We start from the raw sequence: 27,969 nt of genomic DNA on the forward strand, positions 1-27,969 counted from the left end.
CAGAAAGGGGAGAAAGAGAAGACCAGGAGGCAATTTGCGCCCCTTAGGCGTGAGAGCAAAACAGTAAAATAACGGGGAAGCCCAGCGTTTGCTTATCTACTTATCTGTTTATTTAGCTAAGCGAGGATGGCTTCACTGGAAAATCACAGGGCGGTTCACAGCAAAAAGATACAAAAGGAAAACATAAAATGCATAATAAAAAACAAGAGCAAGAAGAAGACAAACTAGTAGCCTGCCCACAACACGTTTGCAACGACACAGAAATCGGACTAATACCTGAAGCAGCAAAGAACACGCCTCTTGCAAAGGCCCCGCCCCCTGGGCCACTGGCCCCGCCCCGCCCCGGGAACCCGAGGTGCTGGGGGCGGGGATTGGCGGCTACGGCGGCCGGCAGGGTCCAGACGTCCCGCTGCGGCAGTTGTTTTCCAACGACGTGCTCGGCGCTCGGCTCCCCGCCCCTGTCAGGAGCGCCGAGCTGCTCGATGGGACAGCAGCTGACGGCGCTGCTTCTTCTTCCTCCTCCTCCTCGCGGTCCTTTCCGCGCCGGCCCTGGAAAGGAAGCAGGTGAGAAGCGGGAAGGGGCGTCGCGGGGCCGGGGAGGCCTGGGGGGCTTCTGAGCAGGCCGAGTGCAGGGAGGGAAGGACGGGAAGGGGCGCTGAGGTCAACCCTCCGAGAGGCCGAGGGCCGTTGGCGGAGCCGGGCGGGATGGGAGGCCTGCCGGAGGCCGGGAGAGGAGGGGGCGCCGGGGAAGCGGTCGAGGGGCTCCTTCGCCCCCGCCCTCCATAGCGAGGCGAGGGGGAAACGCTGTTTTATTCTTTATTGCATTTGTACACCGTCCGTCCCCCGACAGTCGCAACTGAAAACGACAATAACAAAAAAAACCCCACGTCTTCTTTATTTGTTTGTTTTGCGAAATACATAGACCACTTGACTGGGAAGGAAGAAAAGGGCGGAAAGCCTCAGCGCTTCACAAAAAAAATTGGTTTGCAGTAAAATCCGCAGCCCTACTTTAAAAGCATACAAGAGTTTAAAATGCTGAAACAGATTAGAATTACTTCGACTTTCTAAGCATCTGGGTAGTTCTTGTATAAACAGGAATGTTTTTTTCAATTGGCAGGGAGTTCCAGAGTGCAGGCAGTGCCACACTAAATGAGATCAAGTTCTTACAAATGGGGAAGGGGCACCTGTAGTAGTGCCAGTTCTGCTGCAGCTGCCCTTTTTGAAGTTTTACAACAGGGGCCTTTAAAAAAATAAATCAAAGATTAGGGAAATGGGAAAAGAGTTAAAAGCAAGGCTGTAGGTGACTTGGGAAGGGGAGGTGGGTTTGGTGCAGTGATTAGTGTTGTACTAGGACCTGGGAGAGACTGGGCTTCAAATCTCCCCACTTGGCACCCCATGAAGCTCACTGGGCAACCTTGGGCCATTCACTGCCTCTTAGCCTAACCTACCTCCCAGGGCTGTTGTGAGGATAGAGCCCCCTTGAGCTCCTTGAAGGACAAGTGGAATAGAAATGCAGTAAATAAACAAGCTGTTGAAAAAAGAGATGCTGTGAGGCCCTTGAATCAGTCAAAGACGGGCAGTCCTCCTATTTAAATAGGGAAATGGGATTCTTTGAGATTGCATAAAAGGGAGATGAAGTGGGTGATATAGGACGAGAAAGGTGTGTGTAGAAGAGGAATGGTTTAGAAGTCCTCTGAAGAGTGTAGGTTGAGGAAGGTTGTGGTATGTAGTTCACCTACTTAAACCACTAAGAGTCACATCCATTGTTCCACCCCTTTTTTTCCTCTGGCCATGCCCATAACTGGCATGCAGCTCCCAGAAGGTTATCCAGAAGGCGAAACAAATGTTCTCCGCCCCTAACATATGTGGTTAATGTGTTGGAATACATTTAAGAATGTAAGAAGAGCCTGCTGAATCAGGCTGAAGGCCCATTCAGTTCATCATCCTGTTCTTACAGATGCCTCTGGGAAGCCTGAAAGGAGGACCTGGGAGTTTCATTACAGTGAAACCTTGGTTTTCGAACGTACTCGGTTCTGGAAGTCTGTTCAGTTTCCAAAATGTTTGAAAACCAAGGATCAAAGGGCTGGCAGCAAAATCCTCTGAAAAAATGAAGAAATGCGCCTTGGAAGCCATTCAACTTCTGAGGCGCCTTCGAAAACAGAAGCATTCACTTCCGGGGGTTTTGCGTTCAACTTATGAAACATTCGGCACCTGAGATGTTCGAAAACCAAGGTTTGACTGTACTAGGTTTCAAAGGAATAATCTTCTGAATATTTATTGCTGAGGGCACATCAGTAATTGGGCAGGAGGGTTGTGACTTTCATGCCTTGCCAGGGGTCTTCCTGGAAGTATGCTGGAAATGGAGTGCTGGGGCAGAGGAATCCATGGTCAAAAAGCACTGCTCTTGTTCTTGGGAGCTTCAAATATTTGTGGGTACAGAAGTAACAGTGGGTTCTGTCCATCACTGTTGCCCAGCTGATAGGAAGGAATCTATCAATTCTTCTTCCCACCCGCAGCCCCATGCTCTTCCCATCCTCAGACATGCTCTGGAAGGTTGGGTGACCCATGAGTTTAGTTACACCATTGGATACAACCCCAAGGGTTCTACTCAAATAGATCTTGCTGTTTTAGGTTTTTGAAATTGTAGGATTGTGGCCATTCTTTTTAGCCACCTTTCTAGAAATGTCAATGATTAAAAAGGAATTGCTGCTCACTACCTTCTTTATGGGATAATACAGTGGACACTCGGGTTGCGAACGTGATCCGTGCGGGATGCATGCTCGCAACCCGCAGCGGCGCATCTGTGCACACACGGGTTGCGATTCGGTGCTTCTGTGCATGTGCAAAGCGCGATTTACCGCTTCTGCGCATGTGCGACTGCCAAAACCCGGAAGTAATCCCGTCCGGTACTTCTGGGTTTCGGCGCATTTGTAACCTGAAAAAACACAACCTGAAGCGTCTGTAACCCAAGGTATGACTGTAGTTATAGTATTTAAGTACCTTTACCTGTTCCTTTGCCAGTCTTATGACCAATTCCGATAATAGTAAAAATCCTAAATCCTCTTTGCCACCTTAAAAAACATTGGCTTTTAAGGTTGGCTTTAATGAACTGGGAGAATTTCAAAAGCCCAAGCACACCCCTTTTGATAATGTGGTTGAAAGAAGGATACATTTTAAAAGCCTGTCTTGAGCATTTTAAAACTACCTGTCTTGGGCATTTTTGTGCAATGGGCTCAAATACAAAATAATGCATACAGAGTAGAGATGATAACATAGTGTTATAAAAGGCATTGGACAATTCTAATGATTTGTATTATTTTCCATACAGGCATCACTGTGGCCAGTCTTTGTGACTGAGAATGGAACCCCAACGAAATTGATTTTTTTTCACCCCATCTCTCTTCCTAGGAAGTGGGGCTCGCCTCATCTCCTTGTATTGGGCAAGTAAAAGCAACACGTTTATGAAAATATGCCTCCAAAATTCAAGCGCCACCTCAATGATGATGATGTTACTGGGTCAGTGAAAAGTGAGAGGGTAAGTGCTTGAGGGCAATGGCTTTCTTTGCATGTTTTAAATGTGCGGGTTAGAATGGCCCCACAAGTCAAATCCATCTGTAGAATAATTGCTTTTAAGTCACTGAGGGTGAAGTTATATGGTGCTATTATGTCATGGTCTAGCTCTTGTTAGTAGATGGATGGGAAGCTGCATGATAGTCCCATGTAAATTACTCTTAGTTTTCCCAGAGAAGAACAGGCTATAGCATAAAAAAATAAGATGGTAAACATGCCTGATGGACTTGACAACTTTTTCTTGCAAGTCACCAAGATTATGGTGATGGTTTCATTGTGCAACTGCCTATGGAGTTTGGACTGGTCTAATAAACATTCCAGAATATATCAATGATTAATGTACATTTAAGGATATATACTTAGATGATTATTTGCCAATATCTTTACAATATGGAGTTTTCTCCCCATATTATAGAACAGGTTTTCTTCAGCTAATATTGAAGAATATAGCCTGCCATGGGTGTTGGGTGTCAGGCTGCCCGAAAAGCCCCTCCATCCGGCACAGTACTTGCAAGCTTCATGGCTCAGTAATCAGGAAGTCAGTACCTGGCACATCAGTTGCAGAAGCTAAAGTTCTGTCCCCTCCCCCCCCCTTATTTATACCTCCCTCCGTGCATTATTTTTTTTTGCTGTGATTCAGTGTTTCTTAATTGTTCTAGCCTTTTCTCAACCCTTCTTTCCTGCACTGAGAGTGGGGGAGGGGAAGGGGTGGAATCACAGGCCCTGCTCCTTCTCACTCAGCGTCTGTGGCTACCTCAAGCCTCTCTCCGTCATCCTCACCCTCTGCGGATGATTCCTCCCTGTCCCACCAGTCTGAACTTGATTCAAAGTCCCCTTGCCCCTCAGCTGCCTCCTGGACTACTGGCTGCCACCATTCTTCCTCATCCAGTCAGTCCCTGACATCAGTAACATGTTGGGACAGCCCCATGGCTGTCACGGTGGCCACGATGTCCTGAGCTGCCCCAGAGCCAGTTGCCTCGGCATGGATGTTAAAGTCCCCCAGCAGCTCTGTCAGCTCAGACAGGGACACTGCTGGGCAGTGAGGCAGGCGGTAAACTAGGAGCACACACTCTTGATTCCCCTCTGACTGGACAGAGCCTGGAGATAGAGATACAGTGAGGGGGGAAAGTATTTGATCCCCTGCTAAATTTGCCCGTTTGCCCTCTGATTAAGAAATGACCAGTCCATTATTTTAATGGTAGGTTTATTGTGGCTGTGAGAGACAGAACAGCAACAGGGAAAACCCCAGGAACCCAGAAGGCAAAAGTCAGAGATTGATGTGCATTATAATGAGTGAAATAAGTACTTGATCCCTCTGCAAAAGATGACTTAGTATTGGCAATTACAGAGGTCAGGACGTTTCTTGTAGGTGGCCACCAGGTTTGCACACATCTCAGGAGGTATTTTGTCCTACTCCTCTTTGCAGATCTTCTCCAAGTCAGTAAGATTTCAAGGCTGATGTTTAGCTACTCGAACATTCAGCTCCCTCCACAGATTTTCGATGGGATTAAGGTCTGGAGACTGGCTAGGCCACTCCAGGACCTTAATGTGCTTCTTCTTGAGCCACTCCTTTGTTGCCTTGGCCTGTGCCACGTGCCCCTTACCTGGCCTGCCCCATCTCCAATGCCATACCTCCTGCTACCCTGAACCACTGTTACTGGGCTCCCCCTTGTGCTCCCCCACTCTTCTCCCCCTAGGCACATCCCCCAAAGCACCCTTACAAAAACAATTTAAAATTATTAAAACAATTAACAGCAGCTTTAAAAACAGTGTTCTCTGCTGGGCAGTCCTTTTGTAGCCTGTCTTGCCATGCCTAGGCCCGATGGAGTGAGGCAGCAGCAGGACCCTCAGATTCTCCATGGCAGCTTTTCCTGGCTCTTTGTTTGTTTGTTTATTGCCACCTGTCATGTAAAGTTGCAATTGCATAAGTATAATATATAAGTATAATATAATATTATTGGTATAACAAGCGTAAGATGTAAGTTACCTGTAGTAGCTTTGTTAAAAATATGAAGTAGACACACTGGTAGGCATGTTAGGTTTTTGCAGAGTGAGGCGTGAGGGCAGAGTCTCACTTCTCTGTGGTTTCAAGCCTATGGAAAGTTGTTTGTGTGATAGGACTTTTTGTGGCAGTGCCCCTTTTAGATATACTCTCTTGGTTTTCCAGATCAAATTGATTCTCTCTTGTTTTCATGATTCCCAGAGTAGGTTTCTGCTGCCAACCTCTGGAAAGTTTAAGGCAAGCATTTTGCACGTGGCTTTATATTTAGAATGATACAGTGAAGTGGATAAGCAAATACTTGAACTAGCCCTGTGAAGGGTCTCTGTGCCTGTTTGTGTTCTCCTTTCCCATGTTTTTGAGTCAAGGTCATATTAAGATGAAACTGATGTTCCCAAGCCTATAAATATTCTTATACATAATTAGGTAATGGATGTTCCAGGACTATATTCCCAAGTGTGAGATAGAACACTGCAAAAAAGGTTCAGTTTTAGGAGGTTGACTTGGTGGCTATCTTGAGCACAATTTTGTCTTTTTGGGGGGTGAGGACATAAGAATGCTGATCCCTCCTTGCACTGAATAGGAGAACGTGGGTGTCTGTGAGGTACTTCATTGAGATGTGTGAATGCTGAGCAATCTTCAGTTTTTCAGAAGTGCTCGTTTCCTTTATGAATCATGGATTTGTAGTTAAATTTTCTTTTAATTTGGACTCTAGAGAACTTAAAGCAGAACTGATATGCTGATTGCAGCTAATAAGATGCATCTCAAGAAAGACCTAGCCACCTTCTAGCTTTGAAAGTGGACAAGAAAGACTTGTATTTCTTGTTGAGCTTATCTATCTTTTATGTTTCCAGAGGAACCTCCTAGAGGAAGATTCAGATGAAGAAGAGGACTTTTTCTTGTAAGTATCTCTAAGACTGAAGCAGGGATACCTGAACAACCTTTGGGGAGGATCTCTTAATGCTTGCTCTTCCCTTCTCTGGTATGGGGCCCCAGCTCTGTTGTGTATAGCACTGGCCTTGCCAATGTAACGTGATACAGCATCAGGTGTTCATCTTCAAAGCAAGGTAAAAGATTGAAAGATTCACTGGAACCCTTTCCAACAGCACCTGCTGTGAACTTTGGCGTGTAAGATTGAGGACTCGCCTTGCCAGCCCCTTGGGGGCTGTACTAGTCTTCTTGAAGTACTTTTGCCATCAATGTATTGTGTAACAGGCATAGGCAAACTTGGCCCTCTAGATGTTTTGGGACTACAACTCCTATCATCCCCAGCCACTGGTTCTGTTAACTAGGGATGATGGGAGCTGTAGTCCCAAAACATCTGGAGGGCCAAGTTTGCCTATGCCTGGTGTAATACTTTCAGCCTCCCAATATCTCCCTGTTAATCAGCCATGTGATGCCGCTCATTCACTCAAGTAGATGAATAGCAACTGTGTCCTCAGGTTTGATCTGTTAATAAGCTTGTGTTATGTCTTCCCAGGAGAGGGCCATCAGGTCCAAGGTTTGGACCCAAGAATGACAAGATCAGGCAGTAAGTATTTTGTGGCATTTGAAAATGGGTCTTTTCTTGGCTTGTGTTTCGTTTTCATATAAAATTGCCACAGTCTTAGTTAAGGTTTTTGCAGCATTTGTGTTGAATCTAGTAGTGGTTTCCACAGCACTAAGACCTTTTGCTATAGACCAGTAAACATCATTGCTGTGTTTTGTTTTTTATGTACTGTGGGCTAAATGATCCATCTTCCACCATGTTGACAGCCTAGAGATTTGTAAGACCTCCTGGAGAGCAGAAATAGGTTCAAAGCCAATGAGCAAATTGGAAGCAATTAAAACTTGGCTAGTAATCACCAACTGTACCAAAACAATAGGAAAGAATACAAAACTTGGACACCTTCCAGGAGCAATTTGTGCTAAGAGGCTTAAGCTCTAGCTTTGACATCCTTATCCAATGGTTCCCTGGAGGAGGAGGAGGAGGAGGAGGAGGAGGAGGAGGAGGAGGAGGCAACCCCCTTCTTCACTCAGATACCAGTTCAGTTCAATTTACTTGCTTAAAACCCATGGTGATTCTGCATATACCCCACATTCCAGCACAGAAGCATTAATCCTAAAGAAATGGATCACCTCAGTTTATTAGTGTTGGCTTTCAGGACAAGATCTTTGGAGGCAGCTCATCATAGCAATTGACTGTGGGTTGGAAACTTGTATCCTATGATTTTATTAGGATGGGCAAACCTGTGCACTTGTCTGTTTTGTGTCCATCTCTCTGAAATTTTTCTGCACCATGTGCAATTCTTTCTTTTCTTTCATCATTCATTACATATATCACCAAAAGAAAAGCGATGTGTGTGTCTTGATGTATCTGAATATGTTCTGAAGCTCTAAAGTTCATCTTCTGTTGTTCAAAAGCATTCTGCTTGGAGGTTCAATTCAAAGAGTGTGTCTACCACAGAAGCATTTGTGGAATAGTGTTCCATTCAAAGGCATATCACATGCAAACTGGGTAGGATTGTAGGTAGGAATCCTTGCTGCAGTTGAAATAAGGGAGCAGCTATAGGCAAGAGGTGAGGCACCTGCTCAGTCTGCGAAGGGGGACTGGGGTAGAGCAGAAGCACACACAGACAAAAACCCAACAGCTATACTCTCCCAGAACTACTGCAGGCAGCTGTGCAAATAGTAATAGTAAGGTTTAGAAAGAATGTTATTTTCCCAGCAATGGTTGCAGTTTGAATACTGGGACACTGATTTTTTATCAGTTGAAACATTCATTTGGAGAGGAACGAATAATAGGCGCTCATGTCTTGAACTATAAAAAGCCTTTAAAAGAACTCAAAATTAGTGCTCATTTATGGGGAGGGATAGAGATTATTATTGTAGTCTCTAGAACAGATTAATAGAGGTTGACTATTTACTGAGGGAAGCTGTGTATGAGTTTATTCCTTGCAGACACAGTAAAGTGATCCACCCTGGATTGAAATACCAATATAAAATGGCAGATGATAGAAAGTTGGAAAGAAACTGTAGACCAGTTTTTGAAAGTCTGTAATTGGAATGTTTGGAGAGCTTAAAATTGAGGACAGCATTTCTTTCCAGCTTGACTTTTGGTATGCCTTTAAATTCTTTCTTGGAATTGTCTGCCAAGTCAGGGCAGCCAGTGAGGAAATTGCTCACTTCCTGAGGCTCTGTTAGCTCTGTATTTAGGTCTGGGGTCTTGCGGCTACCTGATAACCATGTCACCATGCTCCTCTCCTCTGGGGCACAGAGGCAAGCAGCTTTTACGTCTGCAAATTCTAGGCTTGAAATCTGTTGGGGTGTGAAGTTCATGGCCATCCACCTTCTTACGCAGGAAACGGCTATGATATGTCGAAAGTTTGTCACAGCTGAGATCCTGTCTACTGTTCCTTGAGAAGTGTAGTTCTTACGTTCTTCAAACTGAGGGCATTTTGTTGACCATTCTGTTTCTAACAGCCATCTAAGTGCTTATGGAATCTTGCAAAGAAAAAGCCATCCAGTTGATAGATTATTCTCCATGAATTTGCCTAATCACTTTCTAAGCACATCTGTGCTAGTGGCCTTCAACACACATTGTGATAGTGAATTTAGTTAGTTATGAACTATAGAACATTTCCCAGGTTTTTTTTTCCTGCGGTGCTAACTTGTTGATCATTCTTGTTATCAGTGGTAGTTGAAAGTAGATGTTATTGGTACTAACTAGTATCTGGGCACCTTTGTTTTTTCTTTAAGTGCAATGGATGTCCAGATGTTGGCTCTTGAGCAGTTCATGTCAGACACAGTGTTAGAAACTGATATATGAAAGCTAGGAGCTAAAGGGCACCTTAAACCTAGGTTATGGACGCAACAACGGAATGTCTAGACGTGCTTTTTTATAACAAGAGTACAAAGCTGAAAATGAATGAACTGCAGCTAAATATTATGTTCCATTTTTAACATGGTCTAGTTCTTCTCCTGTCCATCCCCCAATATTTTTAAGAGGGTCTTTTCTACAGAGAGTAGCTGAAAAAGGTCCTCCTTTCCTTCCACTTTGCAGTTTTAATCTGAAATCTTAGTCACAGTACTGCACCCAGAGCTCAAACTGCTCATGCTAATCAAACTCCCTGTCACAAAATGCACCTAGAACAATGGGGAGTTTTGAACACTGGCCAGACATTAAGAAAGTAGCCCTTTGTACTCGTAGCAAGTGGTAGAGAGAGACCTTTTCACACACTTCTCTCTGCCATATGCTGATGTCAATGCGTTCTAGGAGAGCAAGGATGCAGCAGTGCAATCCAGAGTTGAGTATTCCAGGGTAGACTGTTAGAATGAGATGGATTAAGTGATTTTGCCATATGAAGTAATAAGCTCTTCTGCACAGTTATGCTGTAGCAAATGGGGTGCAGGTTGCATGGATCTGGGTGGCTTGCTTAAGGTAGCTGTCCTTTACATTGGAAACACTAGTCAACCTGGTAGGAAGATGTTTCCTGAGTGTTCCTGTGAAGGGGAGGAAATCTTGGTGTATCATCAGAAGGGCAGCACCTCAAGTACAAAAATCGTTATTAATTTGATTAAGGGGCCAGTGACCTTGCTTATTGGTATTGCTTGTCTGAGACTTGTTTTTACTAAAACCAACACTTTGGAGACAAGGCTGTCAAGGGGAGGTGGTCAGGGTGAGGTGAACAGTCATAAGATTCTCTTGTTTTGTTTTACTTGCATTCCTGTGTGAAATTAACTTAGAAAACTGGCAGACAACAGAGCCATGAGTAAAATGGAACAGAAACCACTTATGACTACCCCTAAACACACTTCTGTTAGGAGAGCAAAGTAATTTTAATGATTTTTTTTAAATGATGTGATCTAAAGCTGTGTTAGACAGTACTGACAAAAGTGTGTGTGCAGGAACCAAACACTATCCCATCTGTGTCCTTTAGAGTAGGCATAGGCAAACTCAGCCCTCCAGATGTTTTAGGACTGCAACTCCCATCATCCCTAGCTAACAGGACCAGTGGTCAGGGATGATGGGAGTTGTAGTCCCAAAACATCTGGAGGGCTGAGTTTGCCTATGCCTGCTTTAGAGCAATGTTCCCCAACCAGGGGCCACATGGCCCCCTGGCCCCCACCCCGGATATTCCAAAATGCGTAAATGGGAGGGAAGTGAGAAGTGAAGGGAAAAAAATCATTTTTAAAAATCCTGATTGGCTGCCTATCTGCTTGGCCATTCCCTCCTTTTTGCCATGGGCATTTTCTTGGAGCAGTCCTGGTTTGTTTCCGATGGGAGAGGGTTTGTTGAGCCTGCTATCCAGAACCTTCAGGTCAAGGCTCCCACTTTGACCAATAGAGCCTGCTATCTGGAGGTCAGGTAAGTGCGGTGGTGGGGTGGCAATGGCTAGGGCTGGGCGAGCCGGAGCTGCTTGTTGCTGCCACCACTGCTGGGCAGGGCAGAGTCATCTGGTGCTGCTGACTTGCAGCTAGTAAATAACTGTCCACTCAGAAGAAAGCTGCACTGAGTTCAGTGGGCCTTACTCCCGGGTAATGGTTTGTGGGACTGTAGTGTTTTATTTAGGCAGCCCAGAGCCACTTGCTTTCTTTGAGCGGTTCTTAAACCGAAACCATTCTTAAACCGAGGCGCTAACGAGGCTTCCTGCCGCTGGTGCCCTTCCGCCGTTCAGATTCCGTTCTTCGACTAAGGTAGGGTTCTCAAACTGGGACACTATTTCCGGTTTTGCGGAGTTTGTAAACGGAATCGTTCTTAAACAGGACTGTTCTTAAACTGAGGTACCACTTTCGAGACTGTCTTGGAGGAGGTCCAGGTTTTAGGAATGGGGCCCCCTTTTGTGATATTGTTGAATAGGCGTCATCAGGGATTCCTTGAATTTCTTATAGAACTCTGCTGGAAAGCTGTCTGGGCTTTTAGTGGTTTCAGGTTTTTGAGGACTGTATCTATTTCCTCCAGGGTGATAGGACTGTCCAGGAATTCCTGTTTCTCATCAGTTAAGGTTGGAAAGGCCAGTCCAGCTAGGAATTTTCTGATTTCCTGTTCAGGTGGGTTGCTGGAGGTGTGTAGGTCAGTGTAAAATTCAACAAATTCTGAGGTTATTTCTTTGGAGAAGATTATGTTGCCGTCTTTTTTGGTGATGCAGTTTATTCTTGTTTTGAGTGATTTTCCCCCGTACTTGTAGAAGCATTGTTTTGAGTATAGAATGTTGATCATTGTTTTGTTGATTTCTAGTGAGTCTAGTTCCTTCCTTTTTTGTTCTATATGTTTAAGGAGTTTTTCAGCTCCTGTCTATCTAGTCTGGACACTGTGCCATAGCTCCCGGACTGGAATGTGTGGCTGGTGTCTCCCAGGTTTTCTTTGCTCCATATGTCATAGGGCCCTCTGTTTTTAAGCATTTTTAGCAATTTGTAAGAGTTCTTAATTATTTGGGGTTTCCTTCCGTGGAAGGTTGCCCATGGAGTTGGAGGGTGGATGTCTTTCAGGTATATGCCTCTCATATTTAGGTTGAAGTTACTTCCCAGAATTGCTTCCCCTTCAGAGAAGGAGAGGAACTAGTTTAGTGTTTTCTGCATGAACTCTAGTTGTTTCGAGTTTGGGGCATATATGGAGCCAATGGTCTGTTTAGTTTTGCCACTCAGTGTCCCTTTAGTGAAAATGAATCTGCCTCTTTAGCACTGTCGTGGCTTTGAAGTTCAGGTCTCTACTAAGTATTATGGCTGCTCCATGGGCCTTTCCTGAGCCAGGTACAACCCATTATTGACTGAAGTGGGGTTTTCTCAAGAGTTTGCTTCCTTTGGGTGGATTGTGTATTTCTTGTAGGAAGGCAATGTGTGGTTTCATGGTGTTTACATATGAGGTGATGCATTTTCTTTTGATAGTGTTTCCCAATCCATCATTCTGCTTATCTGCTTTATAGGATCATTCCCTGCCAACCCATCTGGGTTGTCCTGACTCTGTCACCTTATGTTGTCTATCAAACTTATTAAGTTGCGCTGACATAACGTGTGATGGGTGGGGGAAGAGGGGGTTTAGAATTAGAAAGTAGCCTATATGTAGTTATATAGGTGTTTATTTGGGGTATCCAGGATAATCTGGCCTGCAGCTGGTTGGTCCTGGGTCTCAGCTGGCATGGAGGACCTTGTTTGGGAACAGCCTGTCCTCCCAGTCATTTCGGGTAGGGAGTGGTCAATGAGATGGTGTTAAGCACATTTGTGACGCATGTGTTGGGTATAAGGTTTATAAGTAGTGTTGTCAGTGTTACTAACAACATTATTGGTTTGTTGGGGGAGGGATATGGACATTGGCACACTCCGGCGCCACCATTATGCTGGTTGTGTGTCAGATTTTATCCTGTTTGTTGATTGTTTTATTGAGGTTGGGGGTATTGTTTTAGTTGGTATGGGTTTCTTTCTTCGTTTTCCTTTTCTTTTACCTGCTTATTTTATTTGTGTGTATCTTCTGGACGACAAGTCCAATGATATCACAGTAGTCATACGAATCAAAGATCAACATACCCATGACTAAACAAATAACGCATCGGTCTCCCTCTCCTGGGGGGTTTGTCTGTATAAATCTGTATTTTATTCTGAATCCATGTTATGGGTTGTTGGACCACTATATATATATATGTATGTATGTTGCCTTTTTGTGGTGAAGGAAGAGATGGAGAGGTTGGTGGTGGGTCTATTTTTGCGTGTGTGATTCTTTTTGTGTTATGGGTAGAGTCCTTGGAGCGGGGAGCTGAGAGTGTGGCTTGTTGGGGTGGGTGGGGAGTGTGATTTGGTATCATCTGGGTTGGTATTCGGGTGGGGATGGGAGTGGGGGATCTCCATGGAGGGGTGAGGCGGGAGGATAGTGGTGGTGCTGGCAATATTAATGGCATGGGAGCAGGGGAAAAGGGAGGGGGGTCACCAGTCTGTTGGTTCAAGGTGATTTCTAGATGCTTCATTCAGCTGTGGTTGTTGTTGCAGGATTGTCAATCTATGGTATGTGATTTTACAGGGATGTGTATACCTGTGAAGAGATCCAAGATTTAGAACCTCAAAGCCAAAGTGAGAGCATTTGGGTCAAAATTAAGGGAGAGAAGAATAACAGTGACCTCATTACAGATAGGTAGCCGTGTTGGTCTGCCATAGTCAAAACAAAAAATTCCTTCCAGTAGCACCTTAAAGACCAACTAAGTTAGTTCTAGGTATGAGCTTTCGTGTGCATGCATGGTGTGTATCTGAAGAAGTGTGCATGCACACGAAAGCTCATACCTAGAACTAACTTAGTGACCTCATTGTGGGAGTTTACTATAGATCCCCAAGCCAAACGGAGGACATAGATGATGCCTTCCTGGAACAGATGGCCAAGCATGCAAAAGGAAGGGAGATAGTAGTAATGGGGGACTTCAATTACCCGGATATTTGTTGGATGTCAAACTCAGCCAAGAGCATAAGGTCAAACAGATTCCTCACTGGCCTTGCAGACAACTTCATTGTCCAGAAAGTGGGAGAAGCAACAAGAGGAACAGCCATTTTAGATCTGGTCCTAACCAATGTTGATGACCTGGTTAGTGGGGTAGAAGTGGAAGGATCATTAGGCGCGAGTGATCATGCTCTTCTGAAGTTTCCTATACAGCGGAAAGGAGCAGCCAAGCATACTAGGACTCAATTTCTTGACTTTAAGAAAGCCAACTTCATAAAACTTAGGGAAGTGCTGGGTGAGATCCCATGGACAGTAATACTAAAAGGAAAGGGAGTTCATGATGGCTGGGAGTTTGTTAAGAGGGAGATAGTAAAAGCACAACTTCAGGCAATACCAATGAGACGGAAACATGGAAGGTGCCTAAAGAAGCCAGGGTGGCTATCTAAAGCACTTTTAACTGAGTTAAGATTAAAAAAGGATGTGTACAAAAAATGGAAAAGGGGGGAAACCACCAAAGAGGAATTCAAACAGATAGCCAGCACGTGTAGACACAAAGTCAGAAAAGCTAAAGCACAGAATGAACTCAGGCTTGCTAGAGAGGTTAAAAGCAACAAAAAAGGCTTTTATGGGTATGTTCGTAGCAAAAGGAAGAACAAAGAAACAGTGGGTCACTTAGAGGAGAAGATGGTGAAATGCAAACAGGGGACACAGAAAGGGCTGAACTCCTCAATGCCTTCTTTGCCTCAGTCTTCTCCGATAAAGAAAACAATGCCCGACCTGAAGAATTTGGAGCAAATGATTCAGCAGAGGAAACAGAGCCCAGAATAACTAAGGAGATAGTACAAGAATACTTGGCTAGTTTAGATGTATTCAAGTCTCCAGGGCCAGATGAACTGCATCCAAGATGTGGATGCAGTTCATCTGGCCCTGGAGACTTGAATACTGTGTCCAGTTCTGGGCACCACAGTTCAAGAAGGACACTGACAAACTGGAACGTGTCCAGAGGAGGGCAACCAAAATGGTCAAAGGCCTGGAAACGATGCCTTATGAGGAACGGCTAAGGGAGCTGGGCATGTTTAGCCTGGAGAAGAGGAGGTTAAGGGGTGATATGATAGCCATGTTCCAATATATAAAAGGATGTCACATAGAGGAGGGAGAAAGGTTGTTTTCTGCTGCTCCAGAGAAGCGGACACAGAGCAATGGATCCAAACTACAAGAAAGAAGATTCCACCTAAACATTAGGAAGAACTTCCTGACAGTTAAGAGCTGTTCGACAGTGGAATTTGCTGCCAAGGAGTGTGGTGGAGTCTCCTTCTTTGGAGGTCTTTAAGCAGAGGCTTGACAACCATATGTCAGGAGTGCTCTGATGGTGTTTCCTGCTTGGCAGGGGGTTGGACTCGATGGCCCTTGTGGTCTCTTCCAACTCTGTGATTCTATGATTCTATGATTTTGGTTGAGGTTGGTTTGCTGTCTTGTGATGTATGTTTGGCAGAATGGTTCTGTGAGTGGTCCTTGACTGTATTGGTTTGCGTTGTTGTGTTATTTCTGTGATTTTTCTTCCTCTTGCCTGTCATACAGTTGCTTGCTGTTGTTTTGTCACTGCTGTTGTTTCCCACATTGCAGGGGATTGCGCTAGAAAGAGGACCTTGAGGGTCCCTTCCAGCTCTGATTCTCTTTTTCAGCTTTAACAACATTCCATTATATTCCTATCATTTTATGTAATTGCATTTTGTATGAATTATAAAAATTATAAGTAAAACATGTTCTATTTATAAAACAAACATTTAAATAGCTGCCTTTCTACTGTTACGATGGGGGGGATAGGCACAGCCAGGATTTTTGTTAGGGGGCAGGCTTTTGTGGGGGGGCAGAGCTTCAGATTTGCATTGATTTTCACTTATCTAGGGGGGTAGCTGCCCCCTGTGCTGTCCACCCCCCTTGGCTTTATCCATGGGGTGGGCACAGGAAGGAAACAAGGTCAGAAAAAGGTTCGGAAACGCAGCTTTAGAGGAAGAGTGGCTACAAGTGTAACAAGAGCAGGAAGTGAGGATTGCCCATCATATCAAGACTGCAAAACCACAATAACTTCTTTGTTTCCATCTTAGCCCCATGCCCACAGTAGTCCTCAGACAAGGCAAAGGAAATGACTTATCCACATGTTCTCCCATGTACATATCTGTTGAAGGACAAGGATCAAAGCGGACGACTGCCCCAGATCTGTATTTCTCCTCCCACTGCCCTGCAACCTCTCAGGCTCTTTCCCCAACCTTCCAGCTTAAGGCTTGACAGCCTGTCATAACAACTTTAGTGTAATTGGGGCACTGGAGATTAATCCTAATTAACAGGGTGTACATCCATTTCCTTTGTTTGGTCTAATCACTGCTGGGGGTGAGAGAATAAATGGCTTTGCAATTTGGCTTCCATTGAAATGAAGTCACTTGGAATGCTGCAACCCTAAACAGTGGCACATTTTGGCCTAGTTGCCACAAGAGTGATAAACTATGCCAAACCACTTCCTTAAAAAATGTTTTTCAAAACCCCTGCTCATAGTAAACTTAACATATTAAGGCTAAGCTAGGCATGCCCAGGTTGTTGGGTTTTGTTTTTTTTAATGTGAGCTACCACCTGCAGCCTGAAGTGAATCTGGATGGTCTATCTCTGTGAGGAAAACCAGGTCATCATTTAATAGGACATATAAGAATACAACTAGCATTTCTGTATTCCAGGAATTGGGAACCTGCGGTCCTACAGGTGCTGCTGGTCTGCCGGACCCCTTGTCCCTGACCTCTAGCCACTCTGGCTGGGGCTGATGGGAATTTGAGTCCAACAGCATCTGGAAGGGCCACAAGTTCCGCATCCCTGATGCTGCCTTCTGCCTAAGCACTGCAGAAGCCGTAGACTTCATAATAATGAGTGGGTTACAATTTGAGACATGGTACATGGAGGGAAGAAGTAAGAAAGAGCAAGGGGAGTGGACCTTCCTAACTCCCTAAGATGCAAGTAGGTTCAAAGCATATAATCTTTCCAACACCCCTGTAAAGTAGGTTGGTATTATCATTCCCTTTATTTCCTCTACTTACTCATGATGACTAAATGTTTGACGGAACACCTTTTGAGAGCAATATGCCTCAAGGCTGTCATTGCCTCATTACTGTTACTTCATGTTATTCAGACTGCACAGCCAGTCCCTGGCTTAGGGCAGATAACAAAAACAACACCTGCTCCAAAAAAAAATCATAGAAATTTCCCTTTCCTTCCCTTTTCTAGCTAAACCTTTGGTATGTAATTAGCTGGAAAATTGAGCTTCCTTTGGCTTCTCTTTAAAAGCCTACTCTTATTAAAGAGCTGTTTGTATTGGAGAAAAATCTGGTACTGTGTGGGATTTCCAGGATTAGAACAAGCCATGAACTGAAGTTTAGATTTGAAGTCAGGGCCCCAAGCTTTCTGAGAGAGTGGGAAACAAAACAAAGACCTTCCCCCCCTCCCCTTATCTCAAAAAAAGAAAGAAATTAGGAACTGCAAGATACACATTCTGCCCTTCTTCTCTCCCTGGTCACTTTCCTCCCTTTACCTGTTTCTTTCCTTCAAAAGACTTTGCCTCCTGGTCACTCTCCTTTCTCCTTGACTTGTTTTTGACACCTGCTAAAATGTTTTTGTTCCAGCAAAGCCTACCCAGGCATGTAATTTTAGCAAGTAAAGCATTTTTAACATTATTGCTTTCATTTTATATTTTAAATGTTTTAATAACTTGTTTGCTAGTTTCATTTTTTAACTGGTATTTCTAAAAATGTTTTAGACAGACAGACAGACAGACAGACACAGACACACACACACACACACACACACACACACACACACACACACATATAGTGTGTGACTGGTAGGAATACATCCATTTCCCTCAATTCTGTGTCTCATTTTGTTTGAAAGCTGCCTGTTCTTCATGTACTAGGTGGGTATGAATGCAAAGCAGGGGTGGGGGTGGGGTGGAGAGTGTGTGTGTTCTCAATGACTTTGATGCCACAACTTTCTCAAGTTTTCATTTAAAATTGTGTTGCAATTTTTCTGGAATTATTCAGTGTGGTAGAGCTTCCAGTAACTCTTAAATTCAAAATGCAGTATGACCCAAAGCCATGTTATAAAGTCTGTGAGGATATAAATGTGGCATAAAAATGACAGCCAATGTAATGTACTTTGGGTTTTGAGACCAATATTTTGATGTATGCTCTATTCATGTTTACTTAGAAGTTTCACAGTCAATTAAATGAGATGTATCGTAAAGTTTGCATGCATAAGACTGCTACTGTCAATTCAAGTCTTGCCTTAGCCATTACTTCCTGGGTAGCCTTGGGCAACCCAGTTCTTGAAAAAAATATTTGGAAAACCATACATGAACACTTCATTCTTAAGAAAATCATAATTTTTAAAGCCATTCAAAATCTTTACATATGCTACTTTGCATTTGAATCCAATAATCCACTGCATTTGCTACCACTTGTGACAAATCATTGGGTAATATGATTCTTCCTCCACACCCTGCTCTGTTTTCCAGTGTCCAAAACCAGGTTGATGAAGTTATTGATGTCATGCAAGAAAACATCACCAAGGTGATAGAAAGGGGAGAACGACTAGATGACTTGCAGGATAAGTCAGGTAGGAATAGCTGGGCCTCTTTTTCCCCCTTGCAGCCTCAGAAGAGGGTCCTCAAGAGTACTAAATCCAGTGTGTTGTGGGCTCTGTGCAAAGTCTGAGAATATCCCAAACATGATCACCTATGAGTGTTCAGTTCCCCCCTATGCCAGGAGTTGCCTAACATTTTGGATTTTTGAGGGAGTGCTGTGGGTGCCAATCCCTCTTAAGAGAAGAGAGAAAGAGTATGCATACATGCTGCACTTTTTCCAGGGATCTGAGAAAACGTTGGATCCAATAGAATTAATCTGACCTTTGAAAAGAAGTGGGAGAGACCTGCTATCTGCTCTTCAAGGGAGAAGGTAGCAGACACTTCGTGACAGTTTGTGTGTGACCCAGGTGCTTTGTTGGTGCCAGGGAAGGATATCAAGGGTCTCATTGTGCCTGTGGGCACCACGTCGGCATCCCCTGCCTAGAACACAAACCTGAAACAGACTCCTAAAATGTTCTGGCAACTAGAGATTTAAAAGGTTCTTGCTGTCCTGCATACAGAATCCATCCTTACCAAAAATATTTCTAAACCATCCAATCTTAGAATAATTAATTGTACAAAATAAGTACATCCCTTTTCCTTAGTCTTTATAATTGTATTCCTAATATTGAATTTAGTCTCTTTTGTATGTACACACAGTCCCAATATATATATTTACTTACTAATGCAATAGTCCTTTTTAGATGTAACATAAATAAGTTTCAATCTTGTTCATTCCCAGACCACTGTTCTCTGGCACAGCCATGAGAGGGAAATCAAAAGCTTCTGCTTTTATAATAACCAGAGTTCCTTGTTACTAACAAACTCAGGGAAGCTGTAGTGGGTTAAACTATGGTTAGTCCAAACAAGCCAGGATTGAACTATAGTTTATTATCCTGGCTTGTTCACTGACTATAATTTTAATCTAACCAGTTTCCCCAAGTTCAGATAAAACACAGAACCCTGGTTAGTTTTAAAAGGTTTTGGCTCTCCTCATGGCTCCACTGGGGGGGGGGGCGTGTGGAGTACATGAGCCCAAAGCACATTCACATGACATTAAGTGATGGATGAGGAAACTTTTCCAGATGGCAAACTAAATCCCAGCCTTTCTCACCCACCCTTGGGCCATTTTGCCGTTGGGTGATAAGTTCAAAGGGGGCTGCTGTCAGTGCTTATCAAATGGCTTTTCACTGAATGCTAGCGCCTTTGAAGACGCACTTTTAACACCAAACAGTTGCTTGGTGCTGATAGTGCACCTTTAACGGTTCTTGCTGCTGGTGAGCCCTGCTTGCAAATGAACAATTGCTCTCTCATTTTGACTTCCTTTGCAGCCATGTCCAAACTTGTCCCACACCTGATATTTCATATTACATTAGGTAGGAGGCATGTGGAAGTAGTTTGGGAAAAATAGCCTTGTAAGCCAAGCTAGTTTACTATTGCATCTTAACTCACCCAGTGTGTGGTTTAAATCTTAATAGCAAACTACCTGACTGCCCTTTATGAATGTTTTGAAAGTTCCCAAGCGCTGCTATCATTTTTACCTCAAAATGTTACTGTCTTAATGATGTAGTAGATGTGGTCTATAGGCAGAGCCCCCCCCCCCCCGCCCATCAGGATGTACATTATGTCACTTGAGTGATGTCCCCAGCCTTTTTTCATCCCATTGCTTACTCTTGTTAACTGTGGGTCTTTCCCACTGCATGCATGGGGAAGATAAAGAGGCAGGTCTTGTACACAGGCCCTCTTGTGTGATCAGAATCTGCCTAGTTATGCAGAGATATAGGCTTGCATATCCTGGCTTGGATGTACATCAGAGGACCATTTCCTGTCCCTTCGTAGCAGAGTGCTGTAGGCTAGATAACTTGTATCATTTGTACTTCTGCCACTTTTATGTTTGCTTCTTCCTGTACAGCATGGGCTCATTTGTTAATGAACATGTTGTATTACAATTTCCAAACATAGTTAGAAAACTTAAGTAATTATGTGGGTGGAAGGGGAGTCTTAAATCAATTTGTATGAACCACAATGTTGGCTGCATTCCTAATGTTCTTCTTTTAGAAACAAATCACATGGAATTCACTGTACCTCTGCAAGAATACCTGATCATTACCTCTTTGCATATGCTTGCATGTATAAATACAGACATGCATGCTAGGATGGAAAGCTTTCTCACTTGTATTGCAGCAGCTTCAGTTCATGAGGGAGCCAGTGTTGCGCTGTGGTTAGAGTGTTGGACTAGGATCTGGGAGACGGAAGGGATCAAATCTCCACTTGGCCATTAAGCTCACTGGGTAACCTTGGGCCAGTCACTGCCTCTCAGCCTAACCTGCCTCACAGGGTTGTCAAAGGGATTAGGTGAGGAGGGGGACATCATTGAGCTTCTTGGAGGAAAAGGTGGGATATGAATGTGATGAATAATAAAAAATAAATGTTCTCTTTCTGGCACAGAGAGCTTATCTGACAATGCAACAGCTTTTAGCAGCCGATCCAAACAGCTCCGACGGCAAATGTGGTGGCGAGGCTGCAAGGTGAGGTCCCAGAGAGGAATTAATTTGTTGACTTTTTAAAAAAGCAGACCTATTAAGGTCACAAGGGCAGAGTTAACGTGTGTGAACATGAAGTGTATACACAATATTGGGAATTGAGTGCTAACACTTTCCCCCACACTGCAGTTAAGAATGGGCTGTGTTTGCCACAGGAGGCCAGATTCTTTCTTCCACCCTTTTTCCAAAGTAATCAGATTAGATCAGACATGTTCAACTGGTCGACCACGATCAACCGGTCGATCACCAGAGTGATCCTGGTCGATCACAGCATTAAATAAAGTGGGCAAGGAATGTTGCCACAGGGAAGGCTGGGCTGGGCGGCAAGCGCAAGGAATGTCGTCTGGCCCAGCCTTCACTGCTGCAATGACAGCCCCGCTGCTGGATCCCTCCGCAGCCACTGGGAAGGCAGGCTTGGCTGACATTTCTTGCACTTGTTGCCCAGCCTTCACTGTTGCAGCGGAGGCCCAAGCACTGGGTCCCGCTGGGAAGGCAGGGTTGGCTGACGTTTCTTGCGCTTGCCGCTCAGCCCGGCCTTCACTGCTGCAGCGGAGGCCCCGACGCTAGGTTACTCCGACACCGCTGGGAAGGCCAGGCAGCAAACACAAGGAATGTCGCTGCCCCCCCCCCCCGCCGCACTGAGTCCTGCCGCCGGGAAAGTCGGAACAGGCAGCAAGCGCAAAGAATGTCGCCCGCCGGGTCTTCGTGGCGGCAGGGGGGGGGGAGGAGGGAGGGCAGGCATGATTGGGATCTGCGTGGCTCCCTTTGCCTCCACCTTCCACACACCACACCACGCAAGATCCTTGTCCCTCCAATGACAACGGGTAGATCATTGCGAGTTTTTTTATACTGGGAGTAGATCACAGTTTCTTGGGAGTTGGACGTGCCTGGATCAGATCAATGTAGGTTGGTACCTATGGGGACATGCGTGGGTGTGGGTGCACACTCTGAAGACTGGTGTTTTTACTCCAGTAAAAAAGTTTGATGAGCTTCATGGCTGAATGTGGAGACCTCCAGATTCTTTACCCACTCTGCTACAGTGTCCACGTTATGCCCGTATTTTGAAAATGTGGATGGAAGACATGACTGGAGGCATTTTGAGTTGTTCAGCTGATTCTGCAAGCTTTCACCATTATTGTGAAGAAAGGAGTCATACTAGCTTGGTTTAAAAAAGTCTCTGTAGGCAATAAGGAAGTAATGGCTTGGCTTGGCTTGTGTTTCCTTCTGCAGATGAAGGTAATTGTGGCTTTGGTTGCTGTTGGTGTCCTGCTAGTGATTATTGGTAAGTGCTTTCTGAAGTTCTTTGTTGTAAAAATTCTGTGAAGTGGCAAGATGTGGAACAAATAGACATCCTTGAATTGCAACCTTAAGAAAAATCATACTTTCAGGCTTTGGGGACTCGGCTTCCTCCTCCCCTTCAGCCTAGGATAAGCAGCACAAAGCAAAAAGAGTCGCTTACCATTTAAAGCATGGGTAGGCAAACTAAGGCCCGGGGGCCAGATCCGGCCCAATCGCCTTCTCAGTCCAGCCCGTGGACGGTCCATGAATCAGCATGTTTTTGCATGAGTAGAAGGTGTCCTTTTATTTAAAATGCATCTCTGGGTTATTTGTGGGGCATAGGAATTCGTTCACCCCCTCCCCCCCAAAAAATATAGTCCGGCCCCCAACAAGGTCTGAGGCACAGTGGACCGGCCCCCCTGCTGAAAAAGTTTGCTGACCCCTGATTTAAAGAGGCTTTAATCACCACAGCAAAAGAACAGAGCAGCCATTCTCGGAATGAAGGTGTTCCCAATTAACATTTCCACCCACTTCCCCCCTAGTCATTTCCACACTACGGTGCTTTTTGTGTAGCCAACTTTTCTGCTCTACGTGACCTTGGACCGATAGGCTGGATGGTTTCCAGTGAGAGAGAGTCTGTTATCTCTCTCTCTTCCAGTTCTTCTTCACCCCAACTTTTGTCTTCAGAACTATGCCCCTCTGCAAACCACTGTTCCAAATCTATACTGCTCCACTGCTTCTGGGTAGCTTCAGGATCCTGCTCAGGAGCAGGGGGAGGGAGAGGCTCTCACCATTCCTCATCAGAGCAGAACTCCTCAGCCTGGTCTCTGACACATACACTACTTCAGGTCTTCTTGCTTGGGCTAATGGATGACGTACTATTGAGTTGTTAGCTTAGGAGTTGCCCAGAATATTGCCATTAACTTTTGAGTGCCCCTAGATTGTGGGATTGAAATAGCTTTTAATGTTTGTGGGTCCTTTTTAAGAAGGAATCAATATAATCTAACCAAAATTGAACATTTCTAAGATTGATTTTAATTGGAGAGATTTAAACAGGAACTCAGTAACTCTTTATAGTTTAGAACATGGTGGCAATTCCTTTGTCACAAGAGTGTTGTACTTTATGCACACCTATAGGAAAACTTGAAAGTGTTGTTGGTGTGATGGAGATTGGGAGCTATCTCCCTGTCTGTGGGAGGATAAAGGAATGGATAGACTAGGTGGAATGGCTTTCTGTTGTTTATGAATCCAAAACCTGGAAGACTTGAAACATAATTCGACATGGGACTCTATGCATTTTCCAATTAGGGATGAGTTGATTTTATCATCTCAAGAATGGGAGCCAAGTTCAAGTCCTAAAAATAGGACATTATTTTCCATCTCCGCACAATGTGAAAAAAGCAATCACCAGGCTTCTGGAAGTTGGCGGTGCTTTTGGATACAAGAAAACCTCCATAAGAAAATGGAAGTCTTTTCCAAATGATAGCAAAAAGAAACACAAACTTTGCAAAGAAAATGCAACCTAAGAAGAAGCAATGCAAATAAACTAATTTGAGGAGCATATTGCAGGAAGGCATTCTGAAGAACTGAGACAAATTATGCTGATTAGCAAATTATCAACAAATTAAAAATTAACACCGGCTGGTATCAAACTGAGAAATTGCTCAATCTTCTAAAAATATGCATGTGTCTTTGTATCCAAGGACTGGAAGGTGGCCAGTGTAAGCATTTTGAAGAAGGATCCAGGGAAAGGATGAAGGGAATTGCAGCTTAACCCCTGCAGCCTGACTTTGAGCCAGGTTTGCTCCTGAGGTGCATGACGAGAGTAGGGCCAGGAGTTGTCCCATTCATGGCATTCCAGAAGCCAGATACATTTGGTGTCTGTGCACGCAGTGAACATAGCTTTCCCAAAAGATCAGCCACACACTGTCAAGGGAGTTTCTTGCTTCCTGCTCACATATACTTGAAGGGTGTGAGTTGGAAGACATGCCTGCTCGTCTTAAAAGTGGGATAACTGAGAGATGATATTCGTGGAAAATCCCATCTGCTTTGACTTGAGGATTGGAAAGAGATGGAAACAGGATGTTCAGTAAAGCAATTTTGACAGGAAATAAACTTTCCCCCTTCCAGACTCCAGCTGAGATGGTAAGAATTTTTCCTTTCAAGGGAATAGATAATGTTCTTAAAAACTGAGCCTATTATGAAAACTTTGTATTACTGCAAAAATAGTTGCCCTGTCCACTTAGTTGTCCTATCCCAGTTGGATCACTATTTGGGAAATGCATATGTTGTGCCAAAACTTAGGGGCGTGGGCTTTGAATGCTGAGGAATACCAGGGATTGTGTTAACGTAGCTAGCCATGTTATTTATTTATTTAGTCATTCAGTCACTTTATTTTTATCTTTATTTATTACATGTCTAAACCACCCTTCAGCTGAGGATCACAGGGGGATTTACAATATAAAAAACATAAAAATACATAACATATTAAGAAACAATTAAAAAATCAAAGGCTGGGATAAGAGGAATGTTTTTGCCTGGTGCCTAGAGATACGTAACAAAGGCACCACATAAGCAGCCTTGGGGAGAGCATTTCACAAATTGGGAGCCACTGCAGAAAAGGCCCTCTCATGGAGGCTCTTGAAGAAGGGCAGGGTCTAGGGCAGTTCACACAGGTAGAGACAGTCCTTGAGGTCTTGTGGTCCTGAACTGAGGTCAAAACCAGCACCTTGAATTGCACCTGGAAACTAATCGGCAGCCAGTGCAGTTGGGTCAGGATTGGTGTTCAATTCTACAACTGTCTTGCACCAGTGAGTAACCTGATCACCAAATTCTGCACCAGCTGAAGTTTCCAAGCCATCTTCAGAATCAGCCCTATGTACAAAGCATTGCAGTAATCCAGCCTAGAGGTTACCAGAGCATAGACAACAGAGGTTAGGCTATTCCTGTCCAGATAGGGGTGCAGCTGGACCACCAGCTGAAGCTGATGCAAGGCACTCTGTGCCTCTGAGGCCAAATGAGCCTCAAGTGACTGCAAGGAATCCAGAAGTTTCCCCAAGCTACATCCTGCTCCTTCAGAGGGAGTGAACCCCTCTCAAGAGGAGGCATCCTCCCATACACCGGGTCTTGGGAACCGTCCACTAAGAGTGCTTCAGTCTTACTTGGATTGAGCTTCAGTTCATTGGCCCTCATCCAGTCCATTACTGAGGTAAGACCACAGTCCAGCACATCCACTGCTACATCTGCAGGTGTAAAGGAGTAGAGCTGAGTGTCATCAACATATTGTTGACAATGTACTCCAAAACTCTGGATGACCCCACTCAGCGGTTTCATGTAGATGTTAGACAGCATGGGGGATAAAACCAAGCCCTGAGGAACCCCACACTGAAGCCCCACAGGGCCCAAGCATCGCCCTCTGGACATGTCCCTACAAGTAGGACCGGAAACACCGTAAAGTGGTGCCCCCCACCCATAACTTGGACCTCCGCTCCATGTTCAATGGTACTGAAGGTCACTGAGAGGTCAGGGAGAATTAGCAAGGACACAACTCCCCATCCCCACCCTCAAGTCCGCACTGAGTCTGTGCTGAGTAGCCCCTGCTGGGTGAGACCAAAGCCCCTTTCTCACCCACCCAGGCGTCAGTGATACATTTGTTGCACAAATGGCATTCTTAGAAGGGTGTTGTGGATTGAGATTGGTGCTGGGTCACTGCTGAGACAAGAGTCTTAAATATGTAGAGCCCAAGCTGGTTGGTTGACAATTCATTTTGTGTGTGTTTTTAAAGATGCCTCTTTTCTGTCTTTTACAGTTCCCCTCATCCTCAAATACTACACTTGACTTGCTGGTGGATATTGTGGTGGCTTCAGGATGACAGCATAGGAGGAAGCTGTGTGACTTCTGTGGAACATAATATGTATATAGCTTTGAAGTGTGTCCCCCCTTCTCCCTTGGAGGCACCAGACTAGCTCCAGAAAGAGCATTCAGAGGATCCAGCAAATCATCCTTTTCAGCCAAGAACTCATTCTAGTGTCAATATCTAATCCAAACCCCCCATTGTTGCTCCCTGGAAGGAAGCTCAGTTTGGAGTCAGATACCTATTGCTAACTGGTAATGATGTTATTTATAATTTACAGAATTTCTTATTACTTCTGACAGAGGACAATGGAGGAAGAATAAGGGAGGGATGCAGTGTATAAACTCTATATCATTGTTTAGAGAGCGCAACATATTTAGATGAATAACTGTGAAGATGCCACTTTCTCATATTTAAAAAACCACGATTTGCAAGGAGACTTTCTGTACTTGTTAAGGGACCCAGAAGCTCCATGTTCTCGCTGTTGCTTATGGATGTGACATAAAAGCATTCCAGTAAAAAAACTATTTTTAACTGTAACTATGTAGCTCCTAGTAAATTATTGAAGTGAAGGAAACACTGTTTACTTGAATGAAGACACACAGAAGAAAAGGAGACACCTTTTGGTCTGTGCAAGTGCAACCCAAACCATGCATGTGTTTTGCTGCCAAATAATTAAGAGTAAGCAAGTTTACATGCCTCCTTTTTAAAAAAGGGGTCAGACTGTTTACGTTTCAACCATTTTTAGAGGAAAAAAATAGTCTCCTACTTACACCTCAGTATCCTTGGCTAGTGAGATGCAAGTGAGTTCAGGTTAAGAATATGTGAGGAGGTTCACTTTTAAACTTCATTCACCCTGCATCTGGTCTGACTTTTTACCAAAACGTGAGGAGCAGCTTTGAGACTTCCAGGGACTTCAAGTTTTTCTTTTCGTTTTAGGCACAGGACAACTGCACCAAAATGACTACATAAAGACAGGTTATAAATTATGTTACTATAACATAATAAGTGTCTGTTCACATCTACTCCTCTGGGTATTTATTTATTTATTTATTTGTACAGATACAGATAATATAGATGCACATACACACGCATGCTACTTAATTATGCAATTCACCCACCCCCATCCTACCTGGTAGTATCAGGGCCTCCCTGCCAGTGATGCAGGTGCAAGGCAGTGGGGAGCAGCAGCAAGATCTGGCGCTGGCGCTGTGTGTGTCACACCATAGACTAGCCTGCTGCCCTCAGCTGCCCTGGTATGTTCAGTGTTTCCAGACCCAGAATCCACTTTTAACCCGAACATGCACTTGAGGACCCATTTCTTCATCTCTTGCCATGTATTTGCATGGGGGGGGTGCTCCTGTTGTGGCCCCCCTTGGGTCAGGCTTCAGCCCACCAGATGCAAGATCAGGGCAGCAGATGATGATACATTGCCAATGTTAGTCAGAGTCGTCAGTTAGTGCAGGAGCCAAAAGGGAGGGATACCATTGCCTAGGACAGTGCAGCTTAGGTTTAACTAAGGTCAGACTAAGCAGGGCTTCTGGCTTTAAGACAGGTGAAGTATGGAGATTGAGCTTCTTGTTCAGTCTGCAGCCTTTTTGCAACAATGCACTTACAACATTTTAAATTACTAGCTTGAATTCCAGGGGACTGAATACCCGTGAAATAAAG

The 27,969-nt window shown here is 44.4% G+C and overlaps 1 protein-coding gene across 2 annotated transcripts; it reads left to right on the top strand.

Moving 5' to 3' along the window:
• Positions 1 to 403: 403 nt before the first annotated feature.
• On the top strand, positions 404 to 27,969 carry VAMP4 (vesicle associated membrane protein 4). Of its 2 annotated transcripts, none has more exons than XM_081867409.1 (8): positions 404 to 564; positions 3,409 to 3,535; positions 6,424 to 6,470; positions 7,050 to 7,100; positions 18,517 to 18,617; positions 21,073 to 21,152; positions 22,398 to 22,449; positions 26,254 to 27,969. In XM_081867409.1, exons 2-8 carry the CDS (start codon positions 3,470 to 3,472, stop codon positions 26,280 to 26,282), a joined length of 426 nt encoding a protein of 141 aa, XP_081723535.1. In that variant the 5' UTR covers positions 404 to 564; positions 3,409 to 3,469; the 3' UTR covers positions 26,283 to 27,969. The 2 variants fall into 2 exon arrangements, with proteins under 2 accessions (XP_081723535.1, XP_081723534.1); XM_081867408.1 differs by having other exon boundaries at positions 405 to 564; positions 3,329 to 3,535.

The sequence above is a fragment of the Podarcis erhardii genome (assembly GCF_964252035.2).
Source record: "Podarcis erhardii genome assembly, chromosome: 6".
Lineage (NCBI taxonomy): Eukaryota > Metazoa > Chordata > Lepidosauria > Squamata > Lacertidae > Podarcis > Podarcis erhardii.

Coding starts and splice junctions, on each gene's coding strand:
- VAMP4 (XM_081867409.1), top strand. CDS start 3,470: ATGCCTCCAAAATTCAAGCGCCACCTCAATGATGATGATGTTACTGGG. Junction 3,536..6,423: donor GGTCAGTGAAAAGTGAGAGG/GTAAGTGCTTGA, acceptor TTATGTTTCCAG/AGGAACCTCCTAGAGGAAGA. Junction 7,101..18,516: donor AAGAATGACAAGATCAGGCA/GTAAGTATTTTG, acceptor TCTGTTTTCCAG/TGTCCAAAACCAGGTTGATG.